This window comes from Brachycentrus maculatus, unplaced genomic scaffold (assembly GCF_059751285.1).
Source record: "Brachycentrus maculatus isolate JH-2025_06_01 unplaced genomic scaffold, ASM5975128v1 h1tg000315l, whole genome shotgun sequence".
Taxonomy (NCBI): Eukaryota; Metazoa; Arthropoda; class Insecta; order Trichoptera; family Brachycentridae; genus Brachycentrus; species Brachycentrus maculatus.
This window is the reverse complement of record NW_028281064.1, coordinates 2,977,447-2,998,764: the sequence shown is the minus strand read 5'-3', so window position 1 is coordinate 2,998,764 and position 21,318 is coordinate 2,977,447. Positions and strand designations below refer to the sequence as shown.

The 21,318-nt window shown below is 31.1% G+C and overlaps 1 protein-coding gene across 1 annotated transcript; it reads left to right on the top strand.

Moving 5' to 3' along the window:
- Positions 1-1,933: 1,933 nt before the first annotated feature.
- LOC148304491 (organic cation transporter protein-like) lies at positions 1,934-20,742 on the top strand. Its single transcript, XM_088268196.1, has 6 exons — positions 1,934-2,540; positions 11,457-11,682; positions 13,054-13,309; positions 14,322-14,984; positions 16,123-16,304; positions 20,202-20,742. Exons 1-6 carry the CDS (start codon positions 2,383-2,385, stop codon positions 20,355-20,357), a joined length of 1,641 nt encoding a protein of 546 aa, XP_088124322.1. The 5' UTR covers positions 1,934-2,382; the 3' UTR covers positions 20,358-20,742.
- Positions 20,743-21,318: the final 576 nt, after the last annotated feature.

Sequence of the window (21,318 nt, the reverse complement as noted above, 5' to 3'; positions counted from 1 at the left end):
AAAACGGTTCCAAGTTTTTGAATGAAGATTAATGAATATGTTTATATATCTTCTTCTTCAATTATCTACAAATCCTTATTCGCAACCAACGGTGCATAGGGCACTGCATCATATAAAAGTAGTATTATCTTGATCGTTAAGGGAAAGGTGAGCAGCCATCCACTTCAGGTACCAGTCCGGGGTAATACTAAATAAATATTAGAGTGAAAAATCACTTGTATCTATTTCACCCATCCTCCTGGGTATCGAATCTGGGACCTCCAGTACGGTAACCGAGCGAGCTGCACTACGGAGGCAGCTATTAATTTGCTGAGATTTGTAAATATTTGGACAGACTAAAAAATTAGGGGAGCAGCTCGTTAGGGCAGCAACTTTTTCACTTTTTTTTGCTCGTTATGCAAATAATTCGTTATGAGAGGTTCCTCTGTATTTATAACTATTATAAACTAAGATTGACAATGGACTTTTAACATCAGGAAGCAAAAAATCAGAATCAAAATTGTATTATCAGATTACAGGAATATATATCAAAATTCTTCACAAATTATCAGATAGTGAAACTCTTTGTTTAAGATTAATCAATTAACCTTCTTAACGATGAAAATTGATTGGCTGATAACATTCTTCCGAGATAGATATATTTTTTCCTTTATTTCTAAAGAATGTCATATTTTATATTATCTACAATTTATTATATTTTTTTAAGTTAAACAACTGTATTATTTCAAATTATCTTTAAAATAAACAGTACTAAGTATATACCATGTATTAACAACATTTTGAGTGTGATCAAAAAATAAAGAAAAAAATACAAAATAATTCCTAATAAGGGATAATCCAGATTTGTATTTGAATATACTCAAAATGTTGTAAATACTGGTCAAATTTTAAGCTTAAATAATGAAACCAAAAGTATATTTTCTAGTGCTTCTCATGTGTGTGATAATAATGCAGGATTCAGACCTCACATACAAATGAAAAAGTTTCTGCTCAATAAAGAGCTTTTTTCATCTCATCATAGATGTCTCTAGTGAAATTCTAGTGATTCAAGCACTTTGTTTTGAATTTGAACAGTATATATAGATATTTGAGTGTTATCAAATATTTGTTCACCAATCTGGATTACCTCTAATTAGTAGTTATTTTTTACATTATTTTTTGACATCTTAATTTAGATGAAGGAGAATATGGAAGTCTGGGCATTTACAGGACTAATAACCGTCATAGGCTGGTTTATTTATTTATTCAAACTTCATTTACAGAATAGAAATAAGTACAATGGCGGACTTATTGTTAAAAAGCAATATCTTCCAACCAAACGAAAACAGACTAGTGATATTGATCAAAACGTCTGATACCATATATTAGCTGTTTGCAATCGGAGAGTAGATATGTAGTACTTAAAAAAAAATTACAATTAGACATTTAAAAAAACATAAGTTGCAAAAGATGATAACAAGGAGGGCAAAGGAAAAAGGGAGTTTAGGGAGGTAGAGGGAAAAACTTAAGGAGGAGGTTTAAGTGTTCTTTTTACACGCGTGAAATATTCACCAATTCTATCCATGATTGATAATCACACTTATTAACTCCTTAAACTTCTAGATATATTGAACAAACAAGATTATAATTAAAATTAAACATTGTTTTAAAATCATTTATAGTGATTTTAAAACAAAGTTTTATTTTAATTTTAAAATGAAAATTCACAAAGTTATTGCTTCAAATATAAATTGTAATATTATAATTGTTTAACGGTGATTAAACGTCTAAAAAAATATGTCCTTTACCTGTCGATAGAGGAAAAAATGTACCAGCCTGTATCGGTTATTACTCGTGTATAACAATACAATTAATTGCAGATTACAAAACTATCATAATTTATTCACGTTTGATTGAAAATAATTTATTATTCAGTCCGGTAGCAATTTTGTCCAATCGTGATCTTGACCGTGAGGCGTAGGTGCGTGTTCTGTTTTATAATTCTTACCTTCTTCTTATCTATCATCCAAGTCATTGATTCTTTAGGTCTTGAAGTAATTTGTTATTGTTTCTTTAGTGACTTTAGTATGTGTCCAGTCGTGATTACAGCCACTGCTCATCCAGCACTCAATCTAACAGTATCAATGAAAAAGTAACGCAGTGAACATAATACGAATTAAATAATAATAAAAAAATGAGACCGTGACATTAAAATATATAAATAAATATGTCGTAAAGTTTTGAGATAACTGCAGAAATCTTTGCGTAATTTTATATTGACACATTTAAAAACTACAATTCACTTAACATAATTTACCGTTTTGGTTTATTGTTTACATGATAATTGAGTGAGACAGTTTTGTGTTTGTTATAATTTTAGAGTGTTATTATATTTGAACTAAGATGAAGCCGGCAGATGTTGATCTGGATAGTATTATAGAGGACATTGGACATGTTGGAAAGTACCAGATAAAGCATTTTTTATGGACCTTAATTCCAGTGGTACTTTGTTCCTTGCACGCAAGTAATTATATATTCACCACACCAGACGTCGCATACAGGTAATCAAGATTTTTGATATACGTCATAATTCGATTGACGTCTGAATTGATTGTTTTTATTGTTATTACCTTTTGATTGATTATATCGAATTAAAAATTGTACAAAATATTAATGTTCTATGATCATCATGTGTCCTATAATGTATGCAGAAATGTAAGGGTTTATGGTCTCTTTGTAGTGCGATACGAATCTTGATACCTTTTTAATAATAATAATAATAAAACCCTTATCCGCACCCCAATAGTGCACAGGGCACTGCGTCATATAAACGCAGTGTTATCTTGATCGTTTACACATGAAGGAAAGGTGATCAGCCCTCCGCTTCAGGTACCAGTCCAGGGTAGTATTGAATAAATATGACAGTGAAAAATCACTTATATTTATTTGACCCCCCCTGGGAATCGAACCCGGGACCTCCAGAACGGTAGCCAAGCGTGCTGACCATTACACTGCGGAGGCGAAAAAATACCTTTTTACTCATCAAAAATTCGAAATTAAAATTAAAAATATAAATCTACTTGCAGGCTTGAAGTTGTGCGAGCATAAAGTATACTAGGTGTATGCAAACGTTTTTGCCGGTTTTCATGGTAAAGAAAACACGTTATTTTCAAGGGAATTTTGTTTTTTGCTCATTCAAAATACTGGCCATCGGCTTCCACATACTTTCTTCATCTTTCAGATAGGTTATGAATACCATGCCACAAAAACTGTTTGTCTTATGAAGCAAAACTTTCGTAGAGTCATTTTTCAACTATTTTACTTATTTCAGTTTTTTTTAGTATTTCTTGATTGATTCCCCTTTTTTGGAAGGGAATGAAACATATAAAAGTCGGCGATAGCAGATTGATACGGGAAAAATTCTGTAAAATATGAGAAAACAGACAAAAATGTGCAAATTATGACTCAATTTTAATGTAACACGTCCATTTTATCAGTTTTAAAGAGTTTACATAGGTCATATTAACTAGTCTTGCTTAGCAAGTTCCCTCGTAATAATGTGCCCTAGTTTATTTTGATTTATTTTTTTATTCGGCAGTCCTTTGTAGTAATATGTATTTGAGTTTTACTTGGTAAATATCATTATTTCCTATAGTCAACTATTACACGAGTTTCGTTGCATTCCGTAACGTTTAAACGGTGTTTGAAAATGATGCGGAATGCATCGAAATACATGATACAATAGATTTTAAGAAATAGTGATATTTACCATGTAAAACTTATTTTATTTTAGACTAGCTGGACCTGGCTAAGCGTGACTGTGCCTCAATCTGGTTAAATATAAAAATATGGGAAGTACATAAAAAAAAAGAAATTTAATCGATGAAAATGTTTGAAATCAATGAAACAACAATGAAAAAATATATGTTAAAACACACCCATTTTCAAATGCAACTTTACGTCAAACTATAAAAGAAATTGGTGAAATACTTAAGAAGATTTGGTAATTTAATTTATATGGTAACATCAAATTACGATATCTACCAATCCAATTCCATTCTCTGCTAATGTTTTACTGTTAAAATCCTTATTTATGTATATATGTATATATATCTGTCTTGGACCAAATTTTGCAGGAGAGCAAAAACAAACTTGTGAAATTAAATCAACCATTTGTTTTATGTATTTTTATATGTACATATCTTAATAAACTAAATAAGTATTGCGACTACAGGTATATCCTTTTGCCAGATTATGGAATACACTATTTTAGACATTTTGTGGAACATACTTGAAAATGAAAAATTTTACAGATATACCCCTTTGCCATTACACTACCGATATATATATATATATATATATATATATATATATATATATATATATATATATATATATATATATATATATATATATATATATATATATATATATATATATATATATATATATATATATGTTTGTCCGCCTCCGTAGTGTAATGGTCAGCATGCTCGGCTACCGTTCTGGAGGTCCTGGGCTCGATTCCCAGGGGAGGTCAAATAAATAAAAGTGATTCTTTCACTGCAATATTCATTCAATATTACCCTGGACTGGTACCTGAAGCGGAGGGCTGATCACCTTTCCTTCATGTGTAATCGATCGAGATAACACTGCGTTTATATGAAGCAGTGCCCTATGCACCATTGGTGTGCGGTTAGGGATTTATTATATTAATATATTAATATATTTATATATATATATATATATATATATATATATATATATATATATATATATATATATATATTATTTCATACGGAACGGCTTTTGATAAAGGTTATCCAAACATCCATGTTATTCAAGATTTATTATGTAATATTCTCTTTTCATAAGTAAGAGAAAAGCCACGTCCTTGCATATTCTTCACAACAAATCGCTCGATCTCATTAATCAATCATATCATTGTACCTACTAATCGAATATGGCAAAGCTGCGTTTATATGTATAGATGATTGGAAACTACATCGATTACATTTTAATTTTGATGACAATGATTTTAATTGCTTCAATACATAACGTAAATAGGGCTTGTTTTTTATTTATTGTTTTAAATTATGTATCTATAGATACATAAGTGATATATATAAAAGTGTGAAAATAAGTTAATTTTTCATTATAATATTTATTCAATTTCACCCTGGACTAGTTAGTACCTGAATTGGAGAGCTGATCACCTTTCCGTCATATGTGGACGATCAAAATAACACCGCGTTTGTATTATGCAGTGCCCTATGCACCATCGGGTGCGGATAAGGGTTTAAATGCATGGGAGAGATGAGAAGTTTAAACAAATATTAAATTTATTTAATTTCAAGCTTTAGTATTTTTTATTACTTTGTATTTTAATATTTTCAAAACAATTCAAAGTATATGATTATGATTTGATATTCAATTCGAAATTTGTTTTCGATCAATTTTTACATCCGGCCACTTGAGCTAACAAGAAAAACGTTTTCGGAAAATCCAATTCAATAAATTATCTTTAAAGATACATAATCTTTAAATCACATTTAAATGTTTCAGTGGTATTTTTACTCATATCTTGTTCATTGAAATACGATTATAATAATGTGATACCTAAATGAAATAAGAATAAAAAAATAAAAAAAAACTCTTTATTGGAGATAATCCAGATTGGAGGTGATCCAGAAACAAGTATTTGGACACACTCAAAATGTTGTAAAAAAAATAACTAGTTGAATTGCAAGCTAAAATAATAAAATGAAAATGGTATGCTCTAGCGTTTCTCATGTCGCTCACTCCTTTCAAGAACGTCATAAATCAAAATCATAAATCAAATCGTCAATTTTCAGTTGAACATGTTTTCGAAATGCCCAGAAAATGTACTATATCCCTGCAAAAGCGGCATATGTTTACTCGCTAAATGGCAGAAAGTGTTGTTTTTGCATTTTGAAGAAAAGGTATTGTTTAATTTTTTTTTTAAATATACTAAGTATTTTTCAAATAGAGAAAAAACTTTCAGGTTTTACCTAAAAAGGTCTGTTGTACAGTAAAAAGTTCAATAAGTGGCTTGATATTTATTTTTAACACATTGTGTTATGTTTTTAAACTTTAAAAACGTTCTCCTGAAAAATCAAGTTTTTTTTATTTATGACGTTCTTGAAAGGAGTGAGCGATGTATGTGAATATTATCCAAGATTTGGACCTCACATACAAATTAAAAAGTTTCTGCTTAATAAAAAGCTTTTTTCATATTACCAATAAATGTCTCTAGTGAAATTCTAGTGATTCAAGCACTGTTTTTCGAAATTGAACCATGTATATAGAATTCCCAAGAATTTTAATATTGTGGTAGTGAATCGGTATGTAGAATCGGTGAATGTCACACGTGCGTATGATCACATTAACCAGCTTATGACGGTCGTAAGCCCTGTAAGTACCCAGACTTTCACATTCTTCTTCATCTATGTTAAGATATCAAAAAAAAGTATGAATAATAATTTTGTATCTGTAATTTACATGCACTTTAGCAGAATATTGTCGATATGAAATTATATGCCAGGAAGGTCATACTCATTATAAATTATACTATAAAATCAAACAGTAACTGTCTATAATAACATGTCAAGTTTATTGAAAAAACAACCATTGCACATTGAATGTATGTACATTTCTCGACATAAACTACTACTACTACTACCATCACGCCGTTTCCCCGCAGGGGTAGGCAGAGAGGATGGAACGCCACACTCTTCTGTCCTGACATACACTCCTAGCCTCCTTCACATCCATACATCTAGTCATACATGCCCTCCGATTACGCAGACTTTTGACACCGCCAGATTTTAGGTTCTGATTCGGTCAAGTCTTTTTCGGTCGTTTTCTGTTTTCCCTCTCACATTCGCCACATATATTTTCTTAGTCATTCTCTCGCTATCCATTCGCTCCACATGTCCATACCACCGCAAAGAGCTCTTTCTAATCTTTTCAATTATTCCTCGTCCAGCCTTACATTCCTTTCTCGACATATATATGTATAAAAAAAGGAAAATGGTCGTTCGTTTAAATTCTTAAATCTCCTATGGTAAAGTAACACTCCGATTGCTTTGAAATCTTGACAACGTTTCAATAAAATATGCTCGTGTTTAAATCTATAATTCTACTTGTAAATAAAAACAAAAATATAAATGTTAATATGTTTAAAATTAAAAATTTCCATTTTGCTTATTAAGTAGCGATTACTTTGATTTTTCGACACAACGTTGCATGTACCTACCTATGACAGGTATATTTGTCTGTGAAACGTAAGAACATGCCTATAAAAACATTTTTCTGACATGGCAGCGCCATCTGATAACGTAATAACAACACTTGCAATATTAAAAAATATAAAAAACAATATAAAAAATATTGTATACCCGTTTAGAAATGTGTGCTTTCTCTTTTCTTTTTCTCTCGTTGAATTAAACTGATCCGCAGCAATTCGGGACGGGCGTACCTAGTTCATAAAGTAATCTTTTATTTTATTTATTGTTTCGGCATTAACTTTGTGGTAAGACATGTTACAATAATTAAAGAAAACACTTCGTTTTTTACCACTTGAGTTTAATTATAGACTACATGTTTCAGAAGCTAAACTTCCATCATTCAGGTCTGTATAATAACTAAAATATAAAATATAAAATTGTTCTATAAATAAGGATAGGGGGAAAGAATAATAATAGTAATAATAGTAATAATAGTAATCTTTTGATTGTAATATAGACAGGTACCGATGAAATTTTTCCGTATTTAATTTACGTGTTAAAGGCTTGGTTGAAAGTTACACGGACCTTACTCATATATGTGGCAGAGGATTCAAATGGGACTCACGTTTAACAAATTTTTTTAAATAATATTATTTTATTCCTCATTATTTTATTTATCAAAATAAATAAATAACATATTTGACATTTTAGACATCAATCGATCTTTTATTTTATTTTTATCTAATATATCAGTAATTTACCTGCGCAATAACCTGAATTATCGTTAATTGCATAATAGATCACCAGAATTGCGATTTTATCAGTAATCTACATAAAATTGAAAACATGCCAAATTATATTATTTTTTGACATCTCATCAATGATTAAATTACAAAAAACTCATATTATTTTTTGACATCTCATCAAAGATGAAGAAGAATATGGAAGTCTGGGCATTTACGGGGCTGACGACCGTCATATCGGCTGGTTTAAGTGATCACTTAACACGTGTAACATTCACCAATTCTACCCATTATTGACAACCACACTACTCAAATTCTAAGAAGTTCTATATATATGAACCAATTTAGAAACCTTGTTCTTGAATCACTAGAACTTCACTAGATTTTGATTTCCAGATATTGTGAACAAGTATTTGGACACACTCAAAATGTTGTATATAAAACTCTCTTTATCATTCATCGTTTACTTTGTGTTATACCACTTTAAATTAATGATAAGGAGAGTGTTACATAACCAAAGCACAAAGCCAACATTGCTTTTAATATATACAATTTGTAAAATTATATTGCCAAATATTTTTAAAATGTTAAACCTTTTTTAATTTATAAGAAATGGCGTTCTATTCTCTCTGTCGACCCTCAGGGAGAAGCGTGTGACGTTTAGTTAGTTAGTTTTTATTTTAAAATTAAATTTCAGTCTCCACAGAATTTTGATTGTCACACTAAAATATAATTGATAATGCATTATTCTCAGTGCGTAGTGTAGGATAAGAAGTAGTATTATCTGGGCATTGTATACAAATTTCAAGAGCAATACGATTCAATAACGAGGTCGGACGTTGACTATTACGTATTATAATGGACAGTACAATAACACAATGCAACATTGTGGTGTTTCAATTTACGAATTCGCCGAATCACTCATACGCAGAGACAAACTTGAGAATTGTCCGAGTCGTAAGTTTCTGTATCCTGTTATGTACGTTAGTTGTATGTCCTGGATTAGTCCCGAGTGTAATTTCAACAAACAAACAGAAGATTAAATATTTATTCCATTTGCTTATCTCATAAACACTACAATGACTATACATGGGTATAAGAAATGAACGAAAATCTTGTCACTAAAAAATTATAATAACTATCAAGTTATTTAACATAAAAAATAAAAATAATAATCTAAATAATCATACCAAATTAAAAATCACAAAACCACTATACTTTTATAATTTACATATCGCTCACTCCTTTTAACAACGTCATATATAAAAAAAACTTGATTTTCAGGAGATGGTTTTTAAAGTTTAAAAATATTATAAAATGTTTTAAAAAAAAATATCAAGCCACTTTTTAATGTGCAACAGATCTTTTTAGGCAAAACCTAAAAGTTTTTTCTCCATTTGAAAAATATTAAGTACTTATATTTAAAAAATAATTAAACCATACCTTTTCTTCAAAATGCAAAAACAACACTTTCTGCCCTGTAGCGGGTAAATATTAAGTTAAAAATATGCCACTTTTGCTGGGATATATTACATTTTCTGGACATTCCGAAAACATGCACAACTGAAAATTGCCGATGTTTGATATATGACGTTGTTGAAAGGAGTGAACGATATGTGTAACATAAAAAATCCAGATGTGATCTACTCGATTTAGGCAAATGCACAAATACCCAAATATATTTCTTACTATTTTTATAAGCCATTTATTGAGCCCTTTTTATGGCTCATTGTTAAAATAAGTATCAACTTGTGGTAGGGTGAGATCGAATCCAGAAAATCTGACTCTACGATAGTAACCACAGGACTATAACCCAACACATTATAATTGTTGTATTATATTATTTCACTGTCATTTTAACTGAAATTTAACATGCAAGATATGCTGTTATCAATGGTACACAAGATACTGCATCAATAAAAAATGTATATCATACATAAGTATATATATATATATATATATAAATATATATATATATATATATATATATATATATATATATATATATATATATATATATATGTATATATATATATATATATATATATATATATATATATATATATATATATATATATATATATACATATAAACATATATATATATATATATATATTTATATATATATATATATATATATATTTATATATACATATATATATATATATATATATATATATATATATATATATATATATATATAAACATAACACGTAATTCAAATTTGTTAACCTTCAATTTCGAATCATTAGGAAATATATAATTAAATACGTAGTTACATAATACCAACATATAAAGGTTGATCATAAACCAATTTTTTCCAAAAATTTGTGACGGGGAATTGAAAATATCACACTTTATAGTTTTACTTTTTTCAGTTTCTTTATTTTGAAGTAAGTATAAAAAAAATACCAAATGTCAAAAATTATCATAAATTACATCCTAAAAGCTTTGGGGTCCTAAAATTTCGGAAGCCTGTGTTAATTCTACGTTTGACACTCACCACACACATAATATACCTACTCGTCATTTTGTCACATTGTTCCTTCTTGGTACCTTGTGTTTCTTTATTTGTTGCATCCGTTTCAGGTTTTAATTTTTTTATTTTCCTAATACAAAAATTAAATTATTTTGTCTTCTACCTACGTCGGAAGGTTACGAATAATTTAATAAAAAGCATTTAATTGAATCATAATGCAGATAATGATTTCACATAATAAGAATAGGGAATTACATATTTATTATCTTAGATATTCAAATTATTATCTTATAGTAATTGCTATAAAAATATGTATCTAGTAATTATTTATAGCAATTAGTTCCAAATTTTGAATATATATAATAAGTTTGAGACTAGTTTTTTTTGTTTAGTAACAAAACTTATTTGTTTATTACAGCGAACCTGTTTTAGTATCAGCTTTTAAGTAAATGTATTTTTTGTATCAGGTTGATGGTAATCGTATTTTAATAATAAAAAATAAATAAATAAATATATATATATATATATATATATATATATATATATATATATATATATATATATATATATATATGTATATATATATATATTTATATATATATATATATATATATATATATATATATATATATATATATATATATATATATATATATATATATATATATAAATGTGTGTGTGTGTGTGTGTGTGTATATATATAAGCAGGATTACCGAAAGCAAGCGTGTCGATATCAAACAGCAATATAACTTCACGACGCGTGTCCGAAGACAGTAAATAGATTATTGTTTCTTTACATATACTTATCTAAAAAGTGTTCAAATTAAAATAAAAAATATTTTTAACCTATTTTTATATAACGGACTTCCGGCTTTAACGGTCACCCCCTTCCCCCATTAGTCCGTTATAACGAGGTTTTACTGTAAATACAAATTAAAATCTTAAATATTTTCTTAGTTTTCAGACTTGGTTTTTAAAATCTTATATATTTTCTTTGTTTGCAGATGCCGGATACCTGAATGCGATGGTAATGACAATGTATACGATACAGCCTGGCTACCCAATGCTATAAAAGTGGGAGAAAAATGTTCCAGGTATGGTGCAGCAGTAACCAACTCCAGCTGGAGTCATTACGAGGAAACTGAATGTCCAGCTAGCCTGTTCGATAACTCCAAGAAAGTCAAATGTGAGGGCTACGTATTCGCGGAACAAAACACTTTCGTCGAGGAGGTAACAGAAACATACAACATTTTGAGTGTATCCAAATACTTGTTCACAAATCTGGATTATCTCCAATTATTTTATTTTATTTTTTTTTTTTTTGTCCGCCTCCTTAGTGTAATGGTCAGCACGCTCGGCTACCGTTCTGGAGGATCCGGGTTCGATTCCCAGGGGGGGTAAAATAAATATGAGTGATTTTTTCACTGTATTTATTCAATATTACCATGGACTGGTACCGGAAGCGGAGGGCTGATCACCTTTCCTTTCCAAGATAACACTGCGTTTATATGACGCAGTGCCCTATGCACCATTGGGGTGCGGGTAAGGGTTTTATTATTATTATATTTATTTATTTATTTATTTCATACATACATAGATACATATTTATTTCATAGATACATTTACTATATGTATTATTGCTCTTTAGGCATGGCCTGTGTTAAGCCGAAATACTAACATGTTAATACATTTTTTGTATTTTTTATTTTTTATTATTATTTTATTTGTTTGTTTTTTTTTAATTATAAGAGTTTATACATTGCATACAGGAGATACAATAATAATTTACAGCACAACGGTTTTACAATAAAAAAAATACACCTGGACTTCAATTAAATCACTTTCTACCTTGTCCCTTCCAATGCGAATTGGAGGAGTTATTTTTCAAATTATTTTTTGACATCACATCAAAGATGAAGAAGAAAATGTATTGTGAGAGAATGTATTTGGAGATAATCCAGAGTTTGCGAATATCCCCTTAGTGTTATGGGTAAAATAAAATTTGCCTTTATATTGTGTGGTGTCATTATTATATAAGTTTGCATTTACGTCGATAAACACGCCATTTTACGTAATAATAGAGTTTCTGCCGACTAAACTAGTTATTAGCTAAATAAACCAATTTGTATCACAGTTAGGCTTTAGAAAACGTGAAATTTATAAAGATATGAATCTTTTTCTGTCACGATTTGTAAAACTAACCTAAAATCAGGTGGACACCGCAAATATAAGGCGATAAATTATAAAATGTGTTATATGACGACCATAAATAATCAAGAAAAGCAAAAAATATTTTTTATTTATATATTCATTTTCCAATATTCATTTTTTTGTCCGCCTCCGTAGTGTAATGGTCAGCACTCTCGGCTACCGTTCTGGAGGTCCCGGGTTCGATTCCCAAGGGGGGTAAGGACTGGACTAGTTCCTGAAGCGCAAGAGTGATCACCTTGCCTTCGTGTAAGTAATGATCAAGATAACACTGCGTCAATTCGATGCAGTGCCCTATGCACCATTGGGTGCGGATAAGGGTTATAATCATGTTGTACTTAAAAATGTAACTACATTAAATAAATAAAAAAATCGCTTTGTACTGATTTCTAGGCAGATATTCCGTGCGAAGGATGGAAGAGGACTCTCATCGGTACCATGCACAGTCTCGGTACATTATTTGCTCTCCCCTTGATTGGAGCCTTCTCAGATAAGTTCGGCAGGAAGAGTGGACTCATCGTCTCGTCTATGCTGGAAGGAGTCCTTGGTATCATAAAGTCCCTTTCAGTCAACTATGGGATGTTTCTTGCCTTCGAGTTGATCGAGCCTACATTTGGGTCAGGAGTATTCACATCAGCTTATATTTTAGGTAATTTTTTTTAAAATATAGAATGGCTTTGCACATGAAATACATTGCATTTGCCAATGTCAAGTTAATTGAATTCATAATTAAAAAATATGATAGACTTATTATTAAACTACAAATTAATTCCATTTAATTAAAAAAAAAAAAACAACTAACAGTCTGTACATAATTGGGTTCCTGCTCGCCTGGATGAGATGGATATCTGTAGGGAGGGGAAAAAGCGGGGCCAGAGATTAAAAAAAAAATGGCATTTGGTCATTTATTGGGCAAACAAAGAATATGTGGTTAAGGTCTTCGTAATTTTTCTTTACTTACCATATATACTGAAAGTACAGTAAACCGCCCTAAAGTGTTGACATAGGTACTCCTTTATCTTAGGGAATTGTATAAGGAGTTGATGTTTTAATTTTTTTTTAAGAGAAATATTTGTGTTTTTATTATCATCAATTTCATACTATTTCTGTGAGCCTAAGCGGCTCATTAATAGAAATAGGTATCAAATTGCGGGAGAGGGGTTCGAACCAAAAAAACTTTGACTTAAGAGTCCGTGACGCTAACTACGGGACCACAGCCCAACCCGTAATGAATCGTTTAAAATTGAAATGCCATTTAAAAACTTTCCCATAACATCCCCTCCGATAACGCGGTACCTATCTCAGTGTTATAGGGGGGTTTACTATATGTCGATATATGAGTCATATTATTGTATACTAAATGTCACAGTGTATAACATTATCTTTATTCTAATGGCTAAAGTTCTGGAGGTTCCGGGAACGATTCCCAGAGGGGGGGTCAAATAAATATAATTGATTTTTTCACTCTAATATTTATTCAATGCTACCCTGGACTGGTGCCTGAAGCGGACGGTTGATTCATTTTCCTTGATGTGTTAATGATTAAGATAACACTGCGATTATATAATGCAGTGCCCTATGCACCATCAGGTGCGGATGAGGGTTTGAAGAAGAAGAATAAATACTTAGCGTCTGTTTTTTTATATTTTTTATTATTTCAGCCTTGGAAATTCTCACTCCTTCCACAAGGGTAGCTGCAACATCCCTTATCAACGTTTACTTCGCTATTGGCCAGATGCTAATGGGAGCCATTGCTTGGGGCATCCCTTACTGGAGAACTTATCTACAAGTCATTTACGCACCGTCTCTATTCATATTCATTTTTTACTGGATATCCGACGAGAGCGTGCGATGGCTGCTCTCAAAATACAGATACCAGGAAGTCATCGACTTGCTCACAAAAGTGGCTAAAGAAAATAAAAAGGAAATCCCTGAAAAGGCCTTGGAAAACCTCAGGTTTAATGCGGCAAATGCAGACAAATTTAATTTCCATTCCATAAATGATGACGGTAAAAGCGACGAGGCGTTGCGGAAGCGAGAATCTCCTCTACGACTTGTCTTGAGGTCTAAAATCTTAATACTGAGGGTATTGAAGGCGTCGGTATGGTGGATTACCTGTACGTTCTGTTTCTATGGACTCTCAATTAATTCAACGGTTCTGAAGGGAAACAACTTTGCGAACTTTATAATATCTGCTACCACTGAAATACCATCTCACATAATGGCATATTATGGATTGACATACCTTGGCAGGAAGAAGACTATATTTACGTCCTTTTTACTTGGAGGGCTCTGTCTGGTATCTTTCCCATTCATACCTGAAGGTAAGAAGGCGTCTATTTAATATTTGAATCAATTTTGTACTTGATACTTACGTATCTCATTAAGAGAAATGTTTAATAAACAATTATGGTATTTTATCTACTAGGTCTTTTTTATATTTTTTAGTTGCCTTAGAAAATTTTCCCTGCCTCTTATGTACAATGATTCATAACATATCTGTTTATATATCTTAAAAATGATAGTGAATGTGTAAAGCAAATAATAAATTAATGAGGTTGATCCCTAAAAATAAAACAATATATAACATCAATCAAGATTTTTCAATATCATCATCATCATCAATACCATGTATTCAGTGTTTGATAATGATTTTGAAGTATTTGTATTTTATTGTTTAAAAACACCTAGTTATGGCATTTTCAAACGAATGTCATAACTAGGCGAAACAATTGTCACAATATTGATTTTTAATGTGTTTTTTAAACAATAAAATACAACTTAGTACACTCAAAAAATCGATGTTTGATTTAAAATTTAATACATAATTTAAAATGGAGTTCTACAAATTAAACTCCAAATCAATCATAATTTTATAATTATGTTTAAATCCATTTCATTTCCATTCCATTTCAGTAAATTTAACTAAATTTCATTAATTGATTTGGCATTCTGTGGTACTATTAATATTTAATAGTACCACATATTTAATCATTTAAGTTTTACTAGGTACTTACCACTTTTTCTTAAAATCTATTGTGATACTTGTTTCGATGCACTCCGCATCATTTTCAAATACCATACGTGAAGTTAATTCTTAATTTTAGAGTTGTATCTGTAGTACGTTGAAGGATGGTATTGTCTATGTTCCCACTGATAAAAAAAATATGAATAATAATAAGAATTACACAGCTCCTACCCCCTCTTCATTTCAACGACCCATAGACAAAACGATTAAATTTGGACTTAACTTCACATACGGTGTATGAAAATGATGCAGAATGCATCGAAACACGTTTAATTTAACACGTTTAGTTTAACTTAAATTAAAATTTTAATTTAGCTGGAGAGTTCTTGTAAACATGCATTTCCGCTTCAATTAACATTTTTATTTAGCAGTATTTAGTCAAAATTTTCCCAATATTGTCACCTTTAAAAATGTTTCCTTTTTTTCCATTGCAGATCTTTCCTGGTTGTCATTAGTAGCCTATTTTGTTGGAAAGTTTTTCGTGACCTTAGCTTTCGGTTCAGTTTACCTATACACTTCAGAACTGTTTCCAACTCAGCTAAGGCATTCTCTACTGGCGGCATGCTCCATGATTGGCAGGCTTGGGTCAATTCTAGCTCCACAGACACCATTGCTGGTAAAATATGGCATTTATTATTTTTGACTGTTTAAAAAGTGATTAAACATTGAATGAGATGTTATCATGTTAAAAATATTTTAATTCTAACTCCTCATAATTTATTGCGTACCTAGAAATTTTGATTAAATTTTGTTTAGTCAAAGGGGTTACCAGATACCATTCTTAGTTTAACAGTTGACATTTTGACATCTTATGATAGATGAAGAAGAATATGAAAGTCTGAATATTTACGGGGCTCACGACCTGCCATAGGCTGGTTTTGTGATCAGTTTATACACGTGTGACTAATGAAATATAAAACATATTTATATCAATATCTCAACATATTCATATTAATATAGAAGTGAAATATGGAAGTGTGGGTATTAGCTGGGTTTGCGACCGATCATAGGCAGGTTTAAATGATCACTTTTTACACGTGTTAAATTCAAAATGTGTAGAATGGTGAATGTTACACGTGTACAAAGTGATCATTTAAACCAGTCTATAACCAGTGGCGCGCACAGGTGATTAAATAGGGTAGGCAGTAGAGGTAGGTAGTAAGGTAAGCTAGGTACAACTTACTAGGGTAGGCAGTAGAGGCAGGTAGTAAGGTAAGCTACTCCTTACTAGGGTAGGCAGTGGAGGTAGATAGTAAGGTAAGCTAGGTACTACTTAGTAAGGTAGGGTAGGTACTGGTTGCGTTTTTATGTAGGTTAGGAAAGGCACTGCTTTTCTGCCTTTATGGAATGCACGCCCCTGCCTATGACAGATTGTAAGCCCAGCAAATACCCAGGTTTCCATATTTTTTCTCTACGTTAAGAAAATAAAATAAATGTGTTTAATATTAGAACTTGGGAACCATAGCATTATATTGATTTATTACCTGAAAGTTACTCAATAATTATTGACTAATTACTGTCAAAATTTCGGATCAGGTTTAATTCGCAAATCACGCTCGTACTGTTTGCAGACGAAAGGAGATTTCAAAAATTGCACCAAGATATCTACATTAGTATCACGATTTGATGAAATAGAGCACTTTAAATCACGATTTAGCCGTGACTTATCGTTGAAAAGAAATGTATTGTGCGATTTTTTTATTAGGATAAATCTCTAGTGCAAATTGGTCCAATCAATGTCAAATATCGGATTATTGATTCGTGCATCTATACTTGAACTAAATAATAATTTTAAAAATATTGAGGATTAATTCCTTTCGCTGATTGGGTTTGTTTATTAACTGACGAACCTTTTTGATTTCAATTGTGCAACTGTGAATTTAGCTAAATAAACGGTGGGAAAGAAGGATATTTGAGAGATATTATGAACTATTTCGCAACGCCGAATATGATTTTAATATTTTAAATCATCTGTCGTATTGTAGGGTTTACATTTATCAATTGATTTGGCGTTTAATTTGTAGAACTCTATTATTTATGTTTTAAATATGAAAAACAAGTAATGATTTTTAAGGTCTACTAAGTTGTATACATTATATATATGTATTAATATAATTTTAAATACTAATTACCGTTATTTGTTTCGCTTTGATAAGGCATTATCACACTACAATAGTTTGGTAATGCCCTATCAAGGCGAAACAATTGTCACGGATTTTTAATTTTAAATTTTTCTAAAATAAAACAGACAACTTAGTAGACCCTAAAAATCAGTGTTTCATTTTAATAATTAAAATATACAGTTTTCTTTTCATCTACGTATTTATGTTAAACTTATTTTTGTATGTATTAAGGAATTTAAGGCTGAACAAGGAATAATTGAAAAGATTAGGAAGAGTTATTTACGGTAGTATGGACATGTGGAGCGAACGGATAACGAGAGAATGACTAAGAAAATATTTGTGGCGAATGTGAGCAGGAAAACAGATCGAAGACGACCGAAAAAGACTTGGCACGATCAGATCAATCAGGACCTAAAGTATAGTGGTGTCAAAAGTCTGCGTAATCGGCGGGCATGTATGACTAAATGTATGGATGTGAAGAAGGCGAGGAGTGTACTTATGTCAGGACAGAAGAGTGTGGCGTTCCATCCTTTCTGCCTACCCCTGAGGGGAAACGGCGTGATGGTAGTAGTAGTAGTAGTATTTTTTTTATCAACAGTAAAATATTAATTATACGTTTATATGGTATAAAGATCTATAGTCCATATGCATTTTGGCATGATCGTCATTGAAGAAATTCTTTAAATGACTGAATATACAATTTTGAGAGGTGAGAAATGGATGTTTGAAAGTTAACATCAAAATGTTGGTTACCAACAGTGGTGAACACAAAGTTTTCGATCACGGTAGGCAAGTAAGGTAGGCAGGGTAGGCAGTAAGGTAATGTAGGGACTACTTAGTATGGTACTGTAGGCACTGGCATTCTGCCTATATTAAATGCACATCCCTAGTAACCAACCCATCTCCAATGCGATTTTCGTTTCCAATTAAAAAGAATTATTTACATTAGGTTCGGTATTACTGCGTACGATAATCTTGTCTTGAGAATTACATAATAACTTAATTAAAACCCCTAAGTTCTTAAGTCATTTTAAGGTGGTAGTTGGAACACAAAAGGATTGTGCCTTACGAATATTGATCAGGTATTAGGTACCTCTGACGTCTTTCGACGTCTGTTTATATAACATGTATAGTGCCTCGTTGACACACTGCCTTATTTTCACACATATTTGAACTTAAATCGTCCATTTGTTACGAACCGCGTAATTATGTACTTACGTATTTCATAATACTTTGAATAGAGTGATTGTAAATAAAAATATGTCCATGGAAGCTTGGCTGGTAGTTCACGAAGGAGTGCTAGTACTGAGACACTGGTGTATGGAAGCGAAACTTGAAATTGGTTTTAAAACGATGAAAGTACAGGTAACACTGTTGAAATGCATTCTCTCAGACGAATATAAGGATAATAATCGATGTATGACAGATTTTCAAATGAAGGTATTAGAATGGAATGTAAGGCTGAATAAGGGATATCAAATAAGATGAAGCAAAGTTCTGTAAGGTGGTTTGGACGTATGGAGCGAATGGATAGCGAGAGAATGACAAAGGAAGTATATTTAGCAAATGTGAACGCTAGTACAGAACGACTTTTTCTTCCCTGCTCCATCCCAACTCATCGTCTTTGTAGACTGTTAGAGTCAGCTCTTTTCGTCATCAGGTTGTAGGTCCTTCTATCATATAAAACATCACCTAGGTCATGCTTTCGAATCATGTCATGTTTCTGTAGCATCCATGCATTTTTTGGTCTTCCTCTAGATGTCTTTCGAGGAAAATCCATAGTGATATCCTGGTTTACAAAATGCCAGGTCGTTAGCCCGGGGATGCTCAGACTTCCGTCTTCTTTCATATAAAGGGAAGAACGACATATCACTCACTCCTTTCAAGAACGTCATAAATCAAAAAACTTGATTATTCAGTAGAACGTTTTTAAAGTTAAGCAATATAATACAATGCATTAAAAATAAATATCAAGCCACTTATTGAACTTTTTACTGTGCAACAGATCTTTTTAGGTGAAACCTGAATGTTTTTTCTCCATTTGAAAAATAATAGTATATTTCAAAAAATACTTGAACAATACCTTTTCTTCATAATGCAAAAACAACACTTTCTGCCCTGTAGCGGGTAAATATTAAGTTAAAAATATGCAGCTTTTGCTGGGATATAGAACATTATCTGGGCATTCCGAAAACATGCACAACTGGAAATTGACGATTTTTGATTTATGACGTTCTTGAAAGGAGTGAGCGATATGTTTCATATCGAGTTAAGACACATTTAAAGCGAAGAGTCGATAAAATTAATTTATTTTCTGAACGCGGTTATCGATCCGTATTGCAATAATTTTATAATAATGACACCTGTTTATTTGCTTTTTTAATTTTTAGGCTGAATATTACGATGCTCTTCCTTCCTTCCTGTTTGCCGGAACTTGTCTCATTTCCGCTGCACTCATGCTCACATCACCGGAAACGCTAAATCGAAAGCTACCAGAGACAGTCGAGGAAGCCGAACAAATCTCAAATCGAAATAATGTACCATAATTTTTTTAGGACCCTTTATGTTTAAAAAAATGCAGAATAAGTAGACACTGAAGGATTAATATTTATTTTGAGTAATATTATTTCTTAAAAAAATATTGGAATGATATTATAAAGTAACTTTGTGAATGAAAATGGATGCAATAATATTTATACGTATGTTTAACAGTATTTAATACGTATTTATTTTACTTATACTTAGTGGCACATTTTATAAATTTATTATAGAATTCTTAGACACAAGCTTTGTTTTAAACTTATGTTAATTTGGTACTATTTTTCTAACCGGTTTCAATCATGTCTTTTTCATGGCAAAGTATGCATATATGAGTATACAGCGATTTCACGAATGCATTCTTGTTTATATGGGATATATACAAAAAAAAAATGTTTTTATTTTATTTTAATGCAATTTGTTATATTTAATGTGCAAGGGCAAATAGCCGCAAATTAATAACAGTAGTTTTGAGATAAACGAGTTTATCGTTAACTTATAATATTGCTTTTTGCCAAAACGTGTATCAAATTAATACAATTTTACGGCTATTTGGATACTGAATATCTCGGTAAAGGAAAGAGATAGAGCAAAATCTGTGATTGTATATGATAGAGGCCAGTTATAAGAATGCTTTAAGCCGTGTTAAGCCAAACAGCCGCAACTTGAGTTACGGGTAGTTGCCTTTACACATTAGATACATAAATAATATTAATATAATTTTTTTGACCAAATACGCATCAAACCATTGTTATGGTGTCCTTTCTTAGCACGTTTAAAGCGAGTGGGTCTTTACATTCCTACAATAAGAATACTAATTAATATGAATCAAATAAAGGGGAAAAAACCTCAGGGTTCGGATAATTCTACTATTGCAGTGATTCCCTGTGATTATCTTTCTGTGTTTGAGTACTAAACTGCCTATATTATAATAGATGGTTCCCTCTTTTTTTGCTATAATTGGTACCC